Source organism: Vigna unguiculata, chromosome 6 (assembly GCF_004118075.2).
Source record: "Vigna unguiculata cultivar IT97K-499-35 chromosome 6, ASM411807v1, whole genome shotgun sequence".
In the NCBI taxonomy this organism is placed as follows: Eukaryota; Viridiplantae; Streptophyta; class Magnoliopsida; order Fabales; family Fabaceae; genus Vigna; species Vigna unguiculata.
Genome location: NC_040284.1, coordinates 26,751,540 through 26,775,042, shown reverse-complemented (window position 1 = coordinate 26,775,042; position 23,503 = coordinate 26,751,540). Strand labels below are relative to the sequence as shown.

The window sequence follows — 23,503 nt, the reverse complement described above, 5'->3', positions numbered from 1 at the left end:
TTTTTTTTTTTCAGAAAAAGAAGATGGAAAAAACGATCATATATATGAAGACTTCAATTTCTTTTATTTATTCAAATGACCCTTTGAGCCTCCAATAATATTCCTCCAATAATATTATATATTTAATTATTCATCAAATATCCAAAAGATTCAAGAAAATAATAATAATAATAATAATATAGACCTAAGTATTTCAAAACATCAATCACAAATATTAAATTTACAAAACCTTTATTGATAAAAAATATTAAACTTAAATTTAAATCAATAATATTAAATATAAAAACTTATTTCGTAACTATAACACTCACATAAAATATTAGAGGTTTATTGATGTAAATTCATAACTTAAGTTCTATAAGTGAGACAACTTTATTAGAATACCTTCTACTGAAAACTGATAATTTGTATATCTACTATCTACTTTCAACCTCGTATCATATCCTAAATTAGCCTATTAAAAACACATGATAATAAAGCTAATCTGATTTTTAGACATAATTGTAAGTCAATAATAAATTTAAAAAGATAACAACAACACGAAATATATCGTACCAATTTAATTATAATTATCCTCTTAAAAATTATAACCTTAAAATATATTAATTTCATGAATAATAATAATAATATAGTAATAACAATTAAATAAATGTCCAGTTAAACAAAACACTCGTAACATTTTACGTTAATTGTTTATTAAATGCTAAATATTAAAATAAACATATAAGAAGTAGGAAAAATCGTATATTAACACTTAAGAACTTTTGTTACTCATGCTTAATGGCTTCTATATATACAAAATAACTTTGTTAAGTTTCATAATTAATGAGTAAATTAAAATGTATAAAAAGTTTCGATGTTGTATTGTTTGACCTGGTTATTGTTGAAGAGTGTTGAAATGTTTGGTGGAGAGAAACATGGAAGAGCAAGGTTTGAGGAGCACCAAGCATTTTATAGTATAGAAAGAATGAGGAAGCATTATAAAAGGGGATGCGGGTGAGAGTATAGCAAGACAACGCAGGTATCTCATCTTTCTCCATTTGTCTCTGATCTTCAAAAGCTTCTCCAGAGAAGAGACAATGGATTCCACTCCCATCATCAAAACCTCTTTCACCCTTCTCGTAACCCTCTCATTCCTCCTCCTCCTCCTCCTCACAAAACCGGTTCTCTCCACCCGCGACATCCACCTCGTAAGCCGCGAACTCCGCGAAAACATCGACCAACTCTGCAAAAAAACAACAGACCCTGCACTCTGCTCTAAAACAATCCAATCCCACTCCACCGAAAACACCGTGGAACCCATAAAGGCTCTCGACGTGGAAGTGGAGGCCACGCTCGCGGAAGCAAAAAATGCCCTAATAAAAATCCAATCTCTGGAAGCCAAAGGAGGCGCCAGCAAATCCACCAAGGACTCCCTCAACGTGTGCGAGGACCAGTACAGCAGCATGCTCGACGCCATTGCCGAAACCAAAAAAGCCATCGCCAAGAACGACGTCATCACCGCCAAGTTCAAGTTCAGCGCCGTCATCTCCTACCAGTCCGCCTGCCAGGACACCTTTAAAAGCGACAAACTCCCCTTCAACGAGGACTCCGACGCCGTTTACAAGCTCGGAGGGATCGCCTTGGACATCATTGCTGACATTGAAAAATCTCTGCCTCCTCCGCGTCCTACACCCGTTCAATCTGCCCCTTCTGCCTTCAGCAGCGTCATCGGAACTGTCTCGTAAGCCGTCTCTCTTCAACACGCTGAACCAGTTCATGGAGTTTGGCTTTTCTGTCAACCCACCGTGAATCTCATCATGCAGATTACCAGGCCTATAACTTCTCTATTATGTAACTTTTTTTACATTCTTTAGCCCAACGAAAGTTTTCAAAGTTTTGGTTTTGGTGTAGGGGGTGATTGTTCCCTTTTATATATTTTACGTAATATTTAATAAAACACATATCTTTTTATTACATTATTCTCTCATTTTTAACTTTATTCTTTCATTATGCTTTAAATTATTTCTTTATATTTTTAATAATTGACTAGTCCTAAAAAGATGCCAATTCTTCCTTTTCATCCTTCTTAAATGCGAATATATTCAATTTTCAATTTAATATATAAGTTATCAAATCTAGTTTTACTTTTCCTATAAAGGATAATTGATGATAAAAATTATAACTAATAATCTCTACTGTTGCATAATTAATTGATAAGAGGATAATTATATACTCATTGATATATCATTTAAGATAGTTCAATGATAATTTAATTGCGAGAAAATCACATTTAATAATAATTGTAGCATTATTTCATTTATATTTATAAATACACTGAATTCTTAACATGCACACTAATTATATATGTTTTTCAATAGTTGGATACATATAAGCATAATTTTGAATTGGGTTTTGTTGATACTTGTGTATTTTTCTTTTATACAAATCACTTTTATGATAGTCATAAATGATGCTCTGGAAGTCACCATTGTAAAATAAGACTCGGTGATAACTTTGTACTTAATTTAAAATGAAAAATGATTTTTTCACTACTAAATTTTGACAACTTTCTCTTATAACCTTAGGTGTCATCTTTTAATTGGTTTCTACTTTTCCATTTTCTCATTCTCAATATTCCAAAATCACTTAAGAGATGACATCTCATGTTGTAAGAGAAAGTTGTCAAAAATTAGTAGTCAAAATATTATTGTCCATTTAAAATTCATCCTTTAAAGTTTAAAAATTCATAAAAACACCGTTTCTAAAAAAATTTCGTTGTTAAAAAAATGGTAATTTTAACGACAGGAGGTGAGAACCATCATTAGAAGTTCAAAACTAAGAAAAAATAATGCAATAAGAATCAACAATAACATAGTTAAAAGTGGAGATTGTGGTCATTGATTAGAGAATTATAGTTGATTATCGTTCGGAAGACGTTTATACAGTGTTTTTTCCTCTCTTGCGTTGTTATCAAACTAACTTTTATTATCTGTATTTTATAGATTTGTCCGTCGATCGCTGACCAGTTAGATCACTTCCAAGAAGATTTTTCTGATGAAAATTGCAACATGATCTTCCTCTATTGTCATTCAACAATTATTCTAGTTGTTGCACTTGTTGGTCAATCATTAGTCAATTGAGATTACTTCAAAGAAGATTTGCATTTATGCAATTAATAATGAACAGTAGTCGGTCGGTTTCTCCCTTGAAGCGCCAGCAATTAGACTACCCACAAGATTCCACTGAGGAGTCCACTTATGAAAACATATGCAATATCGATATGCTACTGCTCATTCTCCTTCACCATATCAATAGTTAAACTGTCTCTAGTATTCTACATTGATGTCCTCTTATGCAAGTTATGCATAATGTTGTTTGACAATCCCAACCGAACCACGTACTATTAAATAAATAACTTCATAAGTATTTTTTATTTATAATACAAATAGGCTTATTTTTGTAAATAGCTCTTACACTCATTTTATAAACAAAAGCATGTGGCTATGAGAAAAATTATCTTTTAAGCATTTTAATAAAAGGAATTACTTTTATTTATAAATTTATTATTTAATGTTGCTCATTAATAATTTTTTATCGTAATATCTATCATTAAAATGTTAGATATTTCATTATCTAATATCATATTACACTATATTAAAATCAAATCATATTATAATTCAATCTTTACAAAACATTCCGTTTAATATTGAATTAAAATTACTATATTAATTTACTTTTATTAAAATTTAAAAATCAAAATATATTAAAATTTAAAATATGACAAATTTTAATTTCGTGTACAAATTTATGAACTAAAACAAATTTATCATAACTTAACCCACAATATAGTTTAAGAATCCTAACAATCTTATTAAATTACATTAAAAAAAATAACATTATTACATCAATCATCTTAACGTACAAATTTATGAATTAAAACATATTTACCCTAAGATGTATAATCTTAATCATCTTTTATTATTACATTAACTATTTCACATTTCTCATTTATCATAAACTAACCCACAATGTAGTTTAAGAATCCTAACAATTTTGTCCAATTACATTAAAATAAAATAACATTATTCTTACAATAATAACTCTATTGAGAAAATTTATTGTTTTGTTCAAAATTTAGAAATAGTTTTAAAAAAAAAGTAACGTTATAAACTATTCAGCGTAAATATTAACCATAGTTTATATGTTTAAAATTATTATTGTATATTTAAATCATGAGATAATTTATATATAAAATATTTATTTATCATACATTTTTATTTAAAAGAAAATAAAGTATGAATAGGAGAACTGTCATAATAGTGGAATCTAATATTTAAAACAAGACGATTCATTTTATGATTCAAACACAACTGGTAATAAAATCACACCATTTAACAAACGAATAAAATTTCTTCATTTCCTTCTTCTTCTCTTTTTTTCCTTAATATTATTCCCATAACATCTCACTTCCTACCCACACAAAAGCATCATCCAGTTACAAACCATAGGAAAAGAGAATAATTATTTAAACATTGATTAACTGGGATAATATCATAATATTGGGCCTAATTGCAAGGCCCAATTTGATTCTGACACGGGGTAAGGACTGGGGTAAGGATTGGGGTTGCCACCGGTAGTGGGCCAAGGACTGGGCTTGGCACCGGTGCTCCTCGGCGACGACGACTCTCTCTATCTTCAATGGCTTTCATAATGTCCAAACAATTCCCTCCGAGATCGTACACGTCCTTCCCCTCCTTCACAATCGGCGAATTGGTGAACTCGTCGGTGCATGCGGAGAGGTATGAGAGAACCGCGCTGAACTTGAAGCGTGCCTCGGCGGCGTTGCGCTGCGCAATTACCGTGATGGTTTCGTTAATGGCGTCCATCATGCTATCGAATTGGTCGGAGCATATTGAGAGTGAGTCGTTCAAATCCTTGGAATTGGCTGGGTTCGCGAGGAGTGTATTGATGAGGATGGTAGTGTTTCCGACCAGTACCCGTGTTGCATCAATCTCTATTTCCAGCGCTTTGTAGACATTAAATTTTGGCAAAGTTATGACATGAGGAAGTATGGTGGTGAAGCACATAAATGGATTGGTGGTGGGCTTGCAGAGGGACCAGACGCGGGCCTGCGGAGTGCGGACGGCGTGGGCATGGAGGACGAGGCCCGAGAAGGAGACGAAGAGGAATAAGGTTTTGGTGATGAAACTGAAAGCCATGATTTCCTTCTCCTATGTCCAAAATAAGGTATAGATAGGAGAAGGTTGATAGAGAGAGAGAGACGCTTCTTGCACTGAGAACGTTTCCGCTATTTGAACTGTGAAACTTTGCCGTAGAAAGCGGTTCCCAACAACAGAATACGCTCATTATAGCTCCTTTTCAAACCGTTTTTAGTTTTTACTCCATTCATATTCTTTAACACCCTTAATTGTGTGGTGAAAAAGATATTAGTTATTGACAATTACCATAACATTTTCTTAATTAATAAATTAAATTAATATATATTTAATTTTCAATATACTAATTTCATGCACATACAATTTTATTTATTTATTGTTGGGGTCTTTTAGTTCGGTAAGACACTCATGTCATGCTTTCTATATCTTACATTTCTTAGATTCTATAAGGTTGCAGCAGTGCAAATTGTATGTTCTCAATTAGTTAGAAAGCAATTTTATTTTTTAGACCATATACTTTTTTAATTATATTCCAACGTACTTTCTTTCTTCCTCTGTCCTTTTAATAATCAGTCATGACTTCCTAGGATTGTAAAATTCTTTTGATTTCCCTCTCCCTTATGAATTTTCCTTTTCATATATAAACTCATAAAATCAAATGAATGGAGTTTCAAACTTAAGCCTACGACGGATCACCAAAATTCTAGAAAGCCAAAAGTTCTAGTATAGGTAATATGCAAAATCACACTTACGAATAAAAATATATTATTTTTAAAATTATGGGGGTGGAATTAGAAATGTTTGAGGTGCAGGAAGAAAAGGCTAAATATTACCCACATCCAACAGAGTTTGGATATAATGGACTTGTGACTCAAACTAGTCTCAAAATCAACGGGCCATGCGAGAATCATACATACCCAACTCAGTTCCGCAAGGTGGAAAAATACACAGCCGATATTGGTATCAAGATCCAAACCTTAGTTCTATGCTTTTTAAAGTTACAAATTATATGATTAATTAATCAAAGTTGAAATCCTAGAAAATAAAATTAACTAATCTCTAATTCCTACATATTCTCCAATTCAAAATATTATCGCAAAACAAAAAATATGTCATCAGACTTTTAAGTATTAAAAAACATTTAAATATGTTTTTGAACGTTAATAAAATATAGGGTTAAATATGTTTTTTGTCCTTCAAGTTTAAGTGAATTTTGGAATTAGTCTATCTTCAAAACTTTATACCAATTTAGTCATTCATTTTTAGAAATACGTGAATTTATTCCTTTTTATCAAATTTTATTAAGTTTATTAGACATTTTAAACGCATTTTATGATAATATTTGAGTTAACATTAAAGTGAAAATATGTCAAATATTGTAAACAATTCAAATACTATCATGAAATGTGCTTGAAAACTCAGATAAACTTAACAAAATTTGGTTAAAAGAACTATAGTCAAGTATTTTTAAATATGAAAGACTAAACTGATCAAAAAATTTGAAAAGAAACTAATTACAAGTTTCACTGAAACTTGAGGGATAAAAACATATTTAACCCTAAAATATATTAGTTTAACAAGTAAATTATTAAATACACGGAGATTTGCTTGTATAATTTTATCAGTTTAGAAACTATTGAGCACATGAGTAATTAAAATATTTTCTAGATTTTTGTTATTGTAGCATAATTTTTTTACTACTCTCGGGGTTAACTCATCTTTTAAATAATTGCATAATGGGCACACTCTGTGATGCACAGTTATTAAAGATTTTGCACTGTTGAGCAGATATGAGATCCAAAAATATGATGTGAAGTTAGGATGAAAAGAAGATGGTAGCCAATAGTTTCCTTTTAAAAAATTAGAATGCGATTTGGTTGAAGTTTCGTGTTGAGTGGAACGTAATCTGCACAAAGATTGAGCAGGCCACCACAGAGGTACCTGGTATCTCCCATGCATGCCAGCCCCTCCCACAAAACTGTCGGTAAGGAATCTCCAACCAGACCCTTCTCTTTCTGCTGGCCCCCATACATGCATCTCACCCTCACATTTTTTTTTCCCCAACCAATCTACACAAACATTATAATATCACAACAACCTCAATTTTACATCATACTTAATAACCCAATCACAATTTAATTCATTTTTTTTATTATTAAGTTCACCCCTTCCAAAGTTCATATTTTATGTATGGGGTGTTTGTTGTGGGTACTGGTCGTGAAAGTTTGTTCAGTCCAGGAATGTCATCTTCCCTATTTTGGTCTTTCTCGTAATCATGCCTTTTTTCGCCTTTCTTTTCTTCACACGTGTAGTTTTTCTTATTTATATCTAGAATATGTCTCTCTGTGTACTTGTCATTTATTCAATATCAAACCCATTGTTTTCCGTATAAGATAAGATGCTGCGCAATAATACAAACCCTCTGTTCATCATCAATTCTGTATACTATTCTCAACCATCCGACATGGCACACTATTTAAACCATATTTAACTTGCCTTTTCATCCCACACAAAACACACACACACAATTTTTTATGTGTATAAATCTTGTCTTGTTACTCCATTGCCGTAGGTTGTGAGCTCCCCTACCAAAACTTTGAACCAAAAACATTTTATTACTCACTTCTTATCGGCTTACACGTAACCAACTTTGTGATTCAACATTTTTTAAATTCAAGGCTAACATACTTAACAGGAAGGTATTTGCTTTCGGTCCATGATTATGCATGTTTAGTTAGGTTAGAAAAGTAGTCACTAATAGATGGCGACATAAATATTAATAAATAACTTGAAGTAGTTGTAGCAACACTATGTTCAGGATTGGAACAACCAAAACAGCAGAAAAAGTTTTTCTTATGTTGACTTTTCCATGTCCATGCCTACACATGTTTTTTGTACTCTTTTTATATAAAATTAATCTAATAGGGTGAAATTAAAATAACTAAATATATAATATATTAGGTAATGTCATCCATATTAGTGAGGTTTTTCGAGTAATACGTAGTTTCCAAAATTTTAAGATGACGTGTAGTACTTGTTGTATTCCTGCTTATATATATGTTTTCAGCTTCTAATATAACATTTATTTGTTCTCAAAAACAGAGAAACTCGTATTCAATTGTGTCAAGAGCCTTATGATTTTCATCAGTTCTCTTCCTTCCTAGTTAATTATCATATCCCATGCTCACTGATTCCAATTTTGAAAGAGTTGTTATTTTTCGATAATTAGAGTACCGATATTTGAATTTAGAGTTCAAGAACATCACCGACCTATGTTGCCCGGATACGGACACGGGTACGGATACGACACGGACACGGATGCGGAGATACGACTAAATTGAAAAAACATAAGACACGGGACACGTCGTGTATATACATGTTAAGTTTGAAATTGTAACTAACACATTGTCAACTAACACAAAAATGAATTCAATCTATCTATCTAATATCCAATATGCGAAAAGTAGTGATAGAATAAGATTTGTTCCTTATTTTAATCATCAAAATCATGTCAAAGATAAAAAAATATTTTTCAGATTAGACATAGTGTGTCCTACAAGTATCGTACGAGTGTCGGTGTCCGATACGTGTCGGACACGAGACACGCCATTTATGAGGCGTGTCAGAGCATCTAGGTCACCGACTGCTAATTAATACAGATGCACAGAAAACAAAATTTGAGACTAGAAAACCTAAAAGACGTAACCAAAACATTATATTTTCTAGTCTATTGATCTTCTTTTATTCGTGAAGACTATTATTTGCAAAAAGATACTTATAAACACATTTGGAATTTAGTGAAGAAAAAATGAGGAGGGATTTCGAGTTACTACAAATGAAGGATGGTGAATCAGTTACCAAGTTTCTGAGTAGGATTATGGATATGCTATTACTAACAAAATGCGATGTCATGGAGAAGAAAATATGATGTTACTCTAGCTAGTAGAAAAAGAATTTAACTATTATTTGCATTGTTGAAGAGTCAAAAGATAAAACATATCATCTTCCTTTGTGAATTAAAGAGCGCATTGTTGCTCTATGAACAAAAAGTAACAAAAAAGAAAAACTACATGCACATATTTTGGAATATTCCAAAAGTTAATATTTAGATTATATTTTTGTAATATCTTTTTGTCTATTGTTGTTTTTTCAAATAGAACTGATTGAAGAACTTGAGTCTTTTAAGGACAAAATCGTGATGGAGCTAAAATGCTCCAAAGCGGACAATACCTCGGGAATGTGGTGATTGTTCCTAAACGATGGCTGCCGGATGAACTTGAATCGGAATCGGAACATTGGCGCCCACCGTGGGGACCGACAACTCCCCTTCAACTTCCCTTGTTGTTCCGGTACACCCAATAAGTTCCACATTGCTTAGGAGTCGAGGTCAAGCGAAGTTTAAATACTCCTACCTCCCTCCATCCTCCAAGGTGTCTTTTAAGGACAAAACCGTGACGGAGCTAAAATGTTCCAAAGCGGACAATACCAATTTGTTAAGTTTCTTTATGCAAAAGTTGACATTGGCTAAATAAATACTAACCAAATTTGTTAAATCTACTCCTCTTAACATTCAGGCACAAAAATTTATTTAATATGCAATTACTTGAATATATACGTGTGTCAAAAGAACTATGAACTGGTTGTAGAATTAAATCATGACCACCAAGTCTTAAATTATATTAATATCAGCGTACATAAAAAAATATAGTTCAATAATTTGAAAAAAAAAATGCAATTATCGTCGGTTACATACATTTTGCTATCATATAGCTTTTGTTATAATAATACCAATGAAAGGAACAGCTTCAAGAGACAAATGTTGATGCAGAAGTGCTGAATATCATGCAGACATTACAAGATGATAGCAACTGCGTACCATTTAAACGGCAATGATAATGACATTACCATTTTATATAACAAAAAATTCACAGGATATTGTAATGAAATTGTAATACTTTAATTAGTAACAGTGTTATTACTGTAATTTGTGAGATGTTCTCGGGCAAATTTTTTATATATTATATAAGCATTTTTCTGTAAATTTTATGCACACTTTATAAACATTTTTCATGAGAAACAATTAACCAATTTGAATTTAGTAGAATTGTGATGAATGATAAAAAAGAGAGTTTATTATATATCTAAATATAGATCTAGAAAATAACATATATTTCGGGACTCAAGTTCATTGTCAACTTTGACTATTTTTCTGAAACAATATTTATCATATTCAATACAAATTTAAATAACTTAATAAATTAAAGAAAAACTTTCAAAGACATGACACGTGAACTTTGTACATAATTGTTCTAATTGAAATAATATTTTTAAGATTAATCATCACATTTGAATTAGAAAATTAAAATTAAAATATTTAAACTGTCTTTAATTTTAATTTTTAAACAATAAAAAACATAATTAACTGTATCAAAACAAACTACTTATCGAGCACACGAGGATTTTTTGTGTCAAAATGTTACAGCATAAGCTAAAAGCATGTTTAAGCTAGAAATTTCAAAGTCATTCTAATGTTTGTGAGGAATTATTAGGGATGTTATAGGACAGATTGAGTATGGATAGTAGTTCCAATATACCTTATCCATTGAATAAAAATTTGTCCTACCTATATCTGTTTGGGTATTCGTTATGCGGGTACCTGCATATTTTTTTTAATATTCACAGGTATTTACAAAAAAAAATTAATATTTAACAACAACTTCTAATCATAATTTCAAATAAAAATACAATGCATAATATTTATAAATTTCAAACAAAGTGCAAATAATCCATTGAAATAGTGTTGAATGACAATTTACAAATAAATAGAAATTTTTTAAAATCAATTGATAAAAAATAACCCATTCAAAATCAATGTATTTATGTTTTCATATTTTTTTAATTTAAATTAAAGTATAGTGAGTACGAATATCCACGGGTACGGATACTATAATACTCGTACCCACCCCGTTAACATACGGTATAAAAAATATTCGTACTTGTTATCAACAGATATTCATTTTTAATATTCATTTTCTCCTCATTACAGATTTTATCTGCAGATAACTGCAAATACGGATTCTTTTGACATGTCTGACAATTACATTTATAAACCTTGAAAACAATTATTAAGAAATCTATTATTAGTAAAAAGGAACAAACTTAAAATTTATTTCTAAACCTAATTTGGAAATCCCAAAATATATTACTACCTTTAGCAGGATGGACCAATATTAAATTTATTTTTGCAGTAGAAAATATTTATTAACCTTAAAAATAACTAATCTTTATTAAAGAACTTAACTTGATATTTTAAATTAGATCCTCTCTCATAATTTCGTTTTTTCATTGATAATATATAAATTTGAGTCCTAATTACCACAGAGAATGTAGTAGTACATTAATGCTCAAACAAACGATTTGTCAGTTTCTGAGTCATGCAATCTATCTTTTCATACTAACATTGTGTTCCGTGTGCAAGATAAAAAAACAAAATGCCTATATAAGATAAAGTGAAGTTCGAAGGTGACGATCGAGAGGAAAAGATTAATGATATTAAAATTGATAACAAAATGGTATTTGAAAAGGTAGGCGTATAAATCCAATTGAATTGTTAGTTTGTATCCGTAAACAGTAGAAGCAATTAAGAAAGGTATGAGCAATATAGAGCTTTGCATAATGTTGCCCAGAGTCAAAGATTTTGATATTTGAAGGGACACGAAAAAGCATGGTCCCCCATGGAATGTGTAAATATACAAGCGTGTGGGCAAGGCCAATTTTTCCACTGTGAGACACTTTATTGAGAGGTTCACATACTTATGTACATACACAAACATATTTTTAGTCTAACAAACCTCAATGATTAAAGGGCTAAACTCATGATCAAGGACCCTAAAACAAACCCATTTTGTCCGGTGAGAAAGAAGCGTGATACTAATTAATTGGATTACGGACGGTGGTGGCCCCGACAACACTTGGTGGCGACAATGTTGGCTTCTAATTAAGTTTGTTTGACATGCAAATGCAAATTCTATTCTCACCTAACGCTACCTTTGACGGTGTCCCCACCCACATACATGCCCAAGATTCACAAATATCCCACCCTACAAACATTTTCCATTTTATTTTTCAGACCATTGCACTTGGGCGTCGGTGACTGTACGAGGAAATCGTTAGCAAAGTAAACGATTTTTATTTTATCCAACATATGTGTGTGTGGACCAATTGCGAGAGTAATTAAACACGGATAATTAAGTTAAGTGAAAAGCAAGGCAACGAGGAAAAGCGTAAAAACATATACTTGTTATGATTTTTTTGACCCGCCATCTAAGGAACGAGGAAAAGCGAAACATTTCACTCTCGACCAGTTTCATGTTTCTCTTTTAGGTTTTTGGTGAGATTTTGGATCATGATTTTGCTGTCACATTGGAGAAAAGGACCCATTGAGGATTGGGTTAGTGAGTTAGATCAATCACTCCCGAAATCCTTGTTAATTCCGGCAGTAATTGGGTGACGACAACATGAAAACGATGGATTGTGAAGTGTGATTCAACTTAATTTGTGATCACAATCATTTACATCGGTTAGGGGAATAGATCCAAGTTGACCTCAACCGAAGAACTGGGCTCCAACTACACCTATTGAAGCTTCTTTTTTTATTAGATCGTTCAATTTAAAACTATATAATAGGATAATGTATTTAGCTAATTTGTTGGATTAACTCCAAAACTCTATTGCCTCTTATGACTTTTTGTTATGACAGAGCATGAGTCAACTCTTACTTTTTGCTCTTCACATTGAAAAGTCAACCATAAAAGCATTTTTTGTGTGTTTAGTGATATATAGAATAAATAAATAAACTATTTATTGGAATAATAATTTGAGCACGCCCTCGTAGCAAGAGAGCAAAAGGAAAGGGACAAGGGATAAGAGGAAGTATAGTGAGAGTAGTTTAGGATTAATATTAATGAAGAAAAATGAAGTGAAGTGTAGTTTTTGCCATAAGATTGAAATAATTTGAATTGAAAAATTAGTTAATGAAGGAATTCATGATGTGGCGCCGACAGAGTGAAAACAGTTAACCTTTGATTGGTTGGTAATTTATGAGTATGGCTGCCTCATACAGCTCTCAAATTGTGACCTTCGTCCTTCGGTTGACCCCATATGTACGTATTTGACTACTTGTCATTCTCCCAAGCAAGTACACGTCTATATATAATTTTCATCTCAAAAGTATTCAATTCCATCACAACCAAATCGTAAATCATAATATGTCAAGAATATCATGTGTGATTTCTATTTCTTTCGGCCTCATCGCTTTCATTTTCCTTTTTTTATCTCATTCTCCATCTTTTATACCATTTTCAGATTGTGTGGTATATTGTGGTGGATATATAACTATACTTCATAAATTTACAAACATGAACATTAAAAAAATTATTTTTTTCATATATTGAAAAATTGGTCTATATTAGGAATGACAACGGGTTGGGTCAGGTACAGATAGTGCCTATACACAATCCGACTTCCAATAAAAAAATTTGCATGTTACTCGTTTCGATATCCGTGTGGGTACCCGTTTAAAAAATATCCGCGAATATTTTAAAAGCCGCAGATACTCATGGATACCCGTAAATATTTAAAAAAATATATTTTATAATCATTTAAAATAAAATATAAATAAAATTACAATAAAATATAAATAAAATTTAATATAAATTTAATTTAATTTAACAAAATATTAATTTAATTTAATTTATAAAATATAAATATAAATATAATTTTTATTTTTATGTGTAACGGATATTCGCGGGTACAGATAGTATAATACTCGCATCCGATCCGTTTATAAGCGAGTATTAGTACCAACTATTTATCACAAATTTTATCTGCAGGTACCCACGTGCACGAGTATTTTTGTCATTCCTAAATCTCTATAACTATGATGAACAAAATCTAGACATTATTTCATTAATTAGAGATCTCACATTAACTAAAGATAAGTTAGGACAAACTTTATCTTAGGAACCAATTTAGTAAGGTTGGTTTAGATTTAAAATTTAGTTTTTAAAATGATATCAGGATCATTTAAAAATTATATCTTAACAAAATTTGTAGTATGTTAAGTTTATTGTGTTATTTCTTGTTGAATCATGTATGAATATATAATATATAGTTTCATGTTCAAAATGATTATGTCTCGATGTGAGAGGTGTGTCAGAGATCCAATCAACTAGAGATAAAATCAATTTACAATATATAAGTCAAGACAAACATTATTACAATTTTTTTTTTTGTAAGATTCAGTACATGTTTGATTTTACATCAAAGTGATATAGAACCGATTAGAATTGATTTTCTAACGCATAATCCATCTGTGTGTGGTTTCAAAAATTAATTAAACCAAACATACTCTCAATTAGTTGATCGTCAACGGTTCAATATCATGGTTAAAAAAAAAAGAAAATTAATGAAAATGTGTTATTTTTGTGATAAAAAATATGAAATTTCATATCATATTGGTTAATCCTATGAACAATAATTTCATCGCTAATTTGTAAGGAAATACATTAAAATTTACATAAAATACCAATTTTGCGATGAAAATAGAAAAGATAAAAAGGAAAAAAAATCAAGATTGATTGATAAAATTCATAACAGTTCATTTTTTTTTCCTATTATTTTATTATAAATCAAACATTTTTAGCTACCTATTTTTACTCATTTCACTTCAATACCAGACGTGTTTTTTTTTTTTCATTTCTGTTCTGTTTTTATTTCTTTTTTGTTTATTGATTTTTGTGTTCCATGAAACAAATTTGTAGCAACAAGTTGAGATGATGTATGTGATTTTTGTACAACCTTGTGGTTTTGGCATAGCTCGAGTCTGATGAGCACAGCTAAGCACTAGCAGTTGGTACACTGGTACGCGTCAATGGACTTCTATGGTACGGTTTGAGAGAGTGGTACTGTCACTCAAACTGTATTTTAGAGAAGGGGCCAGGGTCAACTATTATTTTTTAATACTAAAAACAGATACATCGTTTCATAAATATACATATATCACCACAATATTCAAGAGATCTTCATGATTGAGCTGTGTGATTTTTCAATTGTTAGATATACATAGGTATGGCTTAATCTGTGTTACGGTGAACCTGGCATTTTGTTTGTTTTCGCCTTAAAACAAGAACATCATAAAGTGGAGAAATTAGAGAGATAGAAAAAGTGAAGAGAAGAAACGATTCATTGTCGGTACGAGCGTAGAATGCATGGAAGAGAAAGAGAAAAAGGGTAAGATCTGTGAGTGAGACCACATCTTTGTGAGAGGCCCTACTCAGATTTTGCCTCTGACCCTTACACTACCCACCAATGCTCTTCACCAGCGACGTAACACTCCCTGCCTGATACCGAATCTCATCCCCAACATTACTGTCCAAAATATCAATCAACTTTCTTTCACGTAACATATTCTTACATTTACTATTTCTACCACTCAAAAACATCCTTAACAATCCAACATTAACGATGTGTTGTTGTTGGATTCCCTTCTTTCTTTTACTCTCCCCAATCGAAATAATCACTGTAATATTATTGCCCTACCCACCACAGTCTAGTTAGTAGTCTATGTTCTGTATTCATTCAAGTTGCAAATTCAAAGTACAATTCTTGAAAAGAGATTTTAATGTTACGAGATTTAATCCATCAATTTATTTCTAGTACTGATTCCTATGGCAACTTGTAAACGCACGTTCTCCCATTAATGCTTGTCTTCTCCTACTTTTCTCTCTCTATTTTATTTTATCCAAATCTGGGAGAGAAACGGTTTTGCATGATTCCACATTTACATATATGGCTTGATTTCTATATTCCGTAAAAGTTGTTAAATTATTAATTCATTTACTGAAATCAAGAATTTCAACATTATACGTTCTAGACATTTTACATTGGATGTACTATTGATTTTATATTAGATCTGTAATTGATGTAAATGTTATGGATTTCAAAAGTGAAGATTTCTTATATTGGTTACTAACTAATGAAAAAGAGGGCAAAGAGCGTGAGTATGAATAAATTTTACATTAAGTAAAAATAAACAAATTGAACACCATATAAGGATGAAGACTTATAAATTTATTGTTTTAAGATTTTAAAGTTTTGAATTAGAGGTGATGTCAATCCCTTATATGTAAGTTGGATTCATATCTCATTAGTGATTTATGTTTCTGGTAATCCTCTCTCAAACAACACATAACAAAAACAAGATGATAATATATGAGTGAGTAAAAACCTCATTTTAGAAATATGTTAGTGTCCAATTTTAAACATTTTGTACATCAATTTACATATGAACTTATATGAAAAAGTCTCAACATTTTATTATTTATTTATGAGTATACACTTTTTATCAAAAATAAAGAATTAATTGATTATAGAAAATATTTGGATGTTCGATCCTTTTACAAATATAAAAATAATAAAAATTACAAACATAAAGATTGTTTTATATATCCCAAAACATAAAATAAAAAAACATATGTTGATTGCTCTTGTCGTTTCGTTTTACCAATAAAAGAAATTTATCTTGTTCTTATACGTGTAATGTCTTGTAATCCAACATTCTTTTAACCGATTTAATTCATTAATTTCAGTATCTGCATCTTTACTGAAATATGCCTTTACATTTACATCACTTTATTATGAATTATGTCTGCCCTTATATGAAGTTCATACTGAAACCTCCTTTTTTTCATACATTGCTTAGGCTATCGTGTGACTTCATCCAACAACTAATAGATTAAAATGAACAAACAAAAATGTGATCACGCACAAAATTTAAACTAATTCAACTTAATTTGCATTATTTAACAGTTTAAACTAGCAGGACGAACACAATTTATAAATGTAAAAGCGATTAACAATAATACAATATAAAAATGTAATTTTGTATGAACAAAACAGTTAATTTAAAATTTATTTTTAACTAGAATAAAAAATAAATTTGCAATTACACACCAAAGAAAATATCGTATGAGTATCTTTGGCACTGCTCTCATTATTTCATAACCAACAATTGGTTTTTGCACACGTGGGACGTCCCTCTTTGGTTGTGAATGGCCTAATGCATTTAAATCTCGACATCAAAAGCATTCTTCATAAATTTTTGGGCCAATGTTTCTTTATATAATGGCGACGAAATTCCAATTTAATGAAATTCCAAGTTCAAATCTTATTTTAACCATTTTTATAGTAATATCTTTTAATATTTTATATTTTTTTATGAATGTTTTATTTAACCATCTTAATAACACGATATCTTTTTCTTTTTTATTTCACTATTGGATTCAACTCTACTATAGATTTCTGATTACATTTTTCACAATATTCCTAAAAATAATCGATGACCAAGCTACGCGTAAAAAATTTCCGTATAATAAATCATTCAACGTGGTAAAGAAATAAAAAAAAATATTATCTTTTTCTTAAAATATTGACATTCTTGGCACTATTGTATCAATGAAACAAGATTGAAGTTGTTTTGAGAATGAGAAGTATGGTATTATTATTGGAAATGATGGGTGGAACTTGTATTGTAGTTAGAAGGTGGTAAAAATGTTAGAAGAATGATTTGTGTTTTTTTTTTCGGAGGATGAAAGACAAAATAACCGACCTTCCCTTTGGTGAGTGTGTGAATGAGAATGATAAGAAGAAGAAGAGACTTGAAAGAGTCCAAAAAAGGAAAACCATGAGCTATGAGGCTATGGAATAGTGACCGTACAAGTTTGGTGCCTACACTACACTGTCTAAAGTATGTCTACGTAGCTTCACTCTTTCATCCCTCCAACTCATGTTTTTTCATTTCTTTTTCACTCAAATATCCTATAAACTCTATCGATAGATTTTCATTTCATTTATTTTTTACTTAAATTACTCTAAATTTTAATGGTGTGCTTGGACTTGAATGAGAATTTGAGGAAGAGTGAATGGATGAATTTCAGAAAATAAAAATGAGACTATCATATTGTTTGAATTAAGAGAAAAATGATATAATTTAAGTGGATTTGAGATGAAAACTTATAAATATTTACATATGATGTGATATATATGATAGATAAAATTATATAATTATCATTTTATTCACGAGGATAAAGGTGATAAATTTAAATATAAATAGTAAAATTATTATTATTATTACTAGTGTTATTATATGCTTAAAAAGTAATAAAATAAGAAAATTGGGAGAATAAAAACAACATAAGGAACAAATTTTTGCTTCCACATGAATGAAGAGGTTGTTTTGGTCTTTCAAAAGAACTTGAACAATACATACTTGCACGTCTTTTCAAAACGTAAGATGGTTCATTATATTCATCGCTCTCAATTCGTCGCAACATTTTCCCTCAAACCTGTAAAAACAAACATCTCAAGTACTCACATATCTGTTTGTAGCAACAATACATTCCTTGATCTGAACAAAGGTTAAAGACGGATTTAAAATAGAGTGATAAAAATAAAGAACACAAAATATAAAAAGGTAAGATTCTTTTAATCAATAAGAGCGAAATAAAAAAAAGTAAATTATAAATAATTTAACAGATATGATAAATTTTAAAAAAATATAAAATAATAAATTTCCATCAAAACCAAATTTCTAAATGTTTTCACCCAAAGACGATAAATAAATGATATCATCTTTATTTACTACAAATGTGTTAAATTACTATTATTAATGACAATCAATCTTTTAAGATTTGAAACTTTAATGATTTATGTGGATTAACATCTTAAATGTTATATATTTTTAAAATATAATTTTTTAATAATTAAATTTTGACAACTTTTTTATATAACTTAAGATGTGTCAGATTTTTGAATAATTTTTTATTTTTTTATATTTTAAAACTACTTAAAAAATATGTATAATACATCTTATAAGAATAAAATTTGACTGAGACAAAAAAAGAATTGAATCTCAACATTGAGAGCATGCTATATTGAATTTATAATGTGAAAGTATTCTTTTTGTCAGCACAACCAAAAAAAACATGAAATGACATAAAGAGTTGGAGAAGGATAATTGAGTTTTCAAAATACACATATCTTTATATAAATTGTAGTACAGGTGAATAAATAAATTCATATTCATAGATATTTGGTTGAATTTGTCTCAAAGAATAATAACTAAATTTATTAAATATAAATACCACTAAGACACACACATTATATATATATATATATAATTATCTATTTTTGAATTTTTTATAATTATAATTTTTTCATTTCAATATTAAATTTGTTATGATATTATATTTTTTTATATTTGACATTCAAATTTTTATTGTCAATTATATGTTACATATATGAAAATATTATATAATAAATATTACTAGAGTTGAAAAATATTTAAAAAGTAAGAGATTAATTAAAATAATTAAAAAGTTAAAAAAATAATTTGCTAAAAACGGTTTTTTATTGAAAACACACCAAACTCTAGTTAAAAATAAGAGCTAAGAATGTTACGGTTGAATGTAATTATACTATCTTACGTGTAGAAGAGGTTTTATTATAAACCTCGGTTGATTTTAAAATTATTTATGAGATTAAATGTTTTTTTTTTTAATTTTGAGTGAATATTGAAATTAGTTAATGGAATTTTGGCTAAATTTAATTCTAAAATTTTATAAATGTGAGAATTTAGTCTTTATCTTTTTAACCAAATTTTTATTAAATTCACTTGATTTTTTAAATGTTTTAAAGATATCGTTTCAGTAGTTTATTTTATTTGACACATTTTTTTTAATGTTAATTGAGAAACATGTTTGAAATATTAAATCAATTTAATAAAATTTGGTTAGAATTACTAAACACATATTTTTAAAGATGAAGGATTAAATTAATTTACAATTTAAAAAAGAGGTTAATTACAAAATTCAGCAAAAATTGAGAGAATTTTTTTTAACTCTTATTTATAAAATTTCTCAAGATTATATTTTTCTGAAAAGGTGTCAAATCAATTATATCTAGTAACCGAATGACATTTAACGAATAATAAGCACCTAAAAAATAACAATATCTATAACAATACTTTAACATGTCATTCTCCTACCACTTCCAAGAAGAATTGAAAAAAAAAAAAGACTTAGTGTACAGAAACACTTTCAATTAAACATTGGTAAACTGAATATTATAGTTGTGAAAGACTAAAATAAGAAGAAGAGAGTTCCGTTTGGTAACAGCACCATGACATTCCCCCCACTAAGTTTTAAAATTTACGATCTGAATTGAAAACAACCGGAATAAAGCAACAGCACGGAAGAAAAGGGTGCAACACAAAAAGAAGAAAGAAGACTAACCAAACACTGTACCCACCAACAACATTTTAAATTCACACCATAAAGTCCTTCAATTCTAACTTTGTTTCTGCTCTCCTCATTTTACTTTCCTTTCAACGCATCGCTTTTCTCTTCATTTTTTTAAGTGCCATCAGTTTCACCCATCTCAAACACAATTCCCTCCCAACATTAAACCACATTTCGGTTACATTTCAACATTTTTCATAACACATACTCATTTGTTAAACTTTACTATAAATACACCATAGTTGTTTGTTGGAAAATAATGTCTACAATTTTTTTCATTTTAATATTTTCAGACAAAGATGAAATTGGTAGTTTATTAAATTATTGCTATTTTCTAAAGTACCATCTATCTCAAAAACAGTTCCCTCGCTCGCTCTGCCCAATCCCTTAACACGCAATATTAAATTCAGAAAAAGAAGAGAGAAAAACAAAAACACAAATCGCGTGCCGATTAATCGCCCACCACGGGGAGGTGGAATGTTCTTCGATCGTCACATTCACTCACTCTCATTCATCACTATATAAACCCACCTTCCACACCTTTCTTCGTCATCACAATTCTTCAACAACACAAACACAAAACTCAAACTCTCCTCGAAACCTCTTTCTCTCTCTCTACAACTTCTCTCTCTAAAACAAACTTCGCTCCAACTGCAGAAATGGCGGCAATGCCCACATCTCCAATGAACCTCAACATGATTGACTCTAACTTCGAAGTTGACAAGCTCACAAACGAAATCTTCTCCATTCTCGAGAACAATTTCCTCTTCGGCTACGGCGACGCCGAAAATCGCACCAATTCCTTTCAAAACGCGAAACCGGCGAAACACACCGCCGGCAAAGTCAGGATCCTCTGCATTGACGGCGCCGGCGCCACTGAAGGCATCCTTGCCGCAAAGTCCCTTGCACACCTGGAGGCTTGCCTTCGCCGCAAGTCTGGCGACGCGAACTCGCGCGTCGCCGATTTCTTCGACGCTGCTGCCGGCTCTGGTGTCGGTGGTGTCCTCGCTGCTCTGCTCTTCACTCGCGGGAAGGATGGCCAGCCGCTGTTCACCGCGGAGGAGGCGCTGAAATTTCTCTCTGACAACCGCCGCAAGATCTCCCGCCGGCCGGGGATCCTCCGTCGAGTGCTCCGGCCCGAGTCCAAGGCGGAGAAGCTCTTCCGAAAGACGTTCGGCGAGTGCACGCTTAGGGACACCGTGAAGCCAGTGCTGATCCCGTGCTACGACCTCGTAACGCGCGCGCCGTTTGTTTTCTCGCGCGCCGATGCGCTGGAAATGGACGGCTACGATTTCAAGATGAGCGACGTGTGCGCTGCAACGTCAGCTGACCCTTCCTTCGCGGGCCCCACCGTGATGCGGTCCGTCGACGGCAGGACGAAGATAGTGGCCGTCGATGGAGGCGTTGCGATGAACAATCCAACAGCTGCCGCCATCACGCACGTGCTCAATAACAAACACGAGTTCCCTTTCTGTAACGGCGTCTCTGACCTTCTCGTCCTCTCCCTCGGCAACGGAGAGTCAGACTTTAACGCCGTTAAATCACCGTCTGGTTTCGTAAAGATAGCTGGCGAAGGTGCTTCTGATATGGTAAGAATTACCAAATTTAATAATCTTCATGTTTTATGTGCATTCTTATCTTATAAAATAAAACGCATTGCAATTCACAGTTTAGTTAATGACATTCTAGTCTTATTCTTTTAATTAAACATTTTAGATTAATTAAAGAAATCATCATGATACAAATAATTAACCCAGTTACTTTTTATCCCCTATAAATTAAATGTAATAATAAAAATAACAATACAATCATATGCTAAAATATGCTTTGTTAACATAAAGTTTTAATTAATTTGGTAGTTAGAGAGAGAGGACAATAAATGTGTTAACTACCTTACAAACACACCCGACATATTTGGTTATATAATTATATGTAACTAGAATAATAAAAAGAATGAATGAATTGGTTTACTTTAATTATTGGTTTAGATATGTATTCTGATGGGAACGAAAATAAAATAATGCAGGTTGATCAAGCCGTATCAATGGCATTTGGTGATTGTCGGATGAACAATTATGTGCGGATTCAGTCAAACGGTGTTATGTCGAAGGCGAACAAGGGCCCGCAGGTGAAGTCCTGCAAATCAGAGACGGATTTGTTGGCAGTTTCGGAGGAGATGTTGAGGCAGAAGAACGTTGAATCCGTTTTGTTCAAAGGGAAGAAGGTGGCTAATAACTCCAACTTGGAGAAGTTAGAGTTGTTTGGGGGAGAGATAATTAAGGAAGGAGAGAGAAGAAAAACCAGCATTTTACCAACTGTGGTATTGAAGAACAACAACGCCTCACCCTCCCCCAGCAGAACCTCCTCTGCCACAACCTTGTCCACTTTGTCTTCTAATTGTTGAGGGAGAATACAAACAATGGAGATTAGAGGGAAGAACATCCAAAGTTAGATTTGATTGTTGGGTTGAATTTTTATGCGAGTTTTTAAGTTTGTGGTGTTGGGTTAGCTGCCGCTTGGGACCAATTAAGGCAAATTGAGACTGAGCTGTGCAGAACCGAATCCTTACTACTACTTCCACTGCCTTCCTAAATTATTTTTTTTTCTTTAGTTTTTCGTATATATTACATGTATTTAGTGATAGTGATTTGTGTAAATGGCTATTGTCCCGGATGAATTTTGGTTAAGGTTAGAGCTGTGCTTGATTTGTAAGAGAAAAATGTACTTTCTGTTCGGTAAGAACATCTCATAGTAGTAGTATTGTGACTGAATGAATGCAATGAAAAAAAACACTGATTTTGGAAATTTGGATCATTTGCACCTTTAAATTGTTTGCAAAGGAAACACAGGATCATTACATTGCAATCCTCTTAAAAGAATTAGAAACTATGGTAGTTTTGATAATAGGATATTTGGTCGCGATAAAATTTAAGGCTGTACTTAGCTTCGCTCGTCAAATCGAGTAAAATTGAAATCGAAGTTGGAAAT

The 23,503-nt window shown here is 31.3% G+C and overlaps 2 protein-coding genes across 2 annotated transcripts; both read left to right on the top strand.

Annotated features, from left to right (window-relative positions):
- The first annotated feature begins 1,019 nt into the window (after nt 1-1,019).
- Nucleotides 1,020-1,938, top strand: LOC114189143 (pectinesterase inhibitor-like). The gene has a single exon (XM_028077849.1). It carries the CDS (start codon nt 1,080-1,082, stop codon nt 1,725-1,727), a length of 648 nt encoding a protein of 215 aa, XP_027933650.1. The 5' UTR covers nt 1,020-1,079; the 3' UTR covers nt 1,728-1,938.
- Nucleotides 1,939-21,049: 19,111 nt separating this feature from the next.
- Nucleotides 21,050-23,320, top strand: LOC114186673 (patatin-like protein 7). The gene is made up of 2 exons (XM_028074649.1): nt 21,050-22,104; nt 22,542-23,320. Exons 1-2 carry the CDS (start codon nt 21,175-21,177, stop codon nt 22,917-22,919), a joined length of 1,308 nt encoding a protein of 435 aa, XP_027930450.1. The 5' UTR covers nt 21,050-21,174; the 3' UTR covers nt 22,920-23,320.
- The last annotated feature ends 183 nt before the right edge of the window (nt 23,321-23,503 follow it).

Excerpts from the sequence above, each read along its gene's own strand:
- LOC114189143 (XM_028077849.1), top strand. The coding sequence starts at position 1,080 with ATGGATTCCACTCCCATCATCAAAACCTCTTTCACCCTTCTCGTAACC.
- LOC114186673 (XM_028074649.1), top strand. The coding sequence starts at position 21,175 with ATGGCGGCAATGCCCACATCTCCAATGAACCTCAACATGATTGACTCT. Across the intron at positions 22,105-22,541 it reads GCGAAGGTGCTTCTGATATG|GTTGATCAAGCCGTATCAAT; the intron begins GTAAGAATTACC and ends AAAATAATGCAG.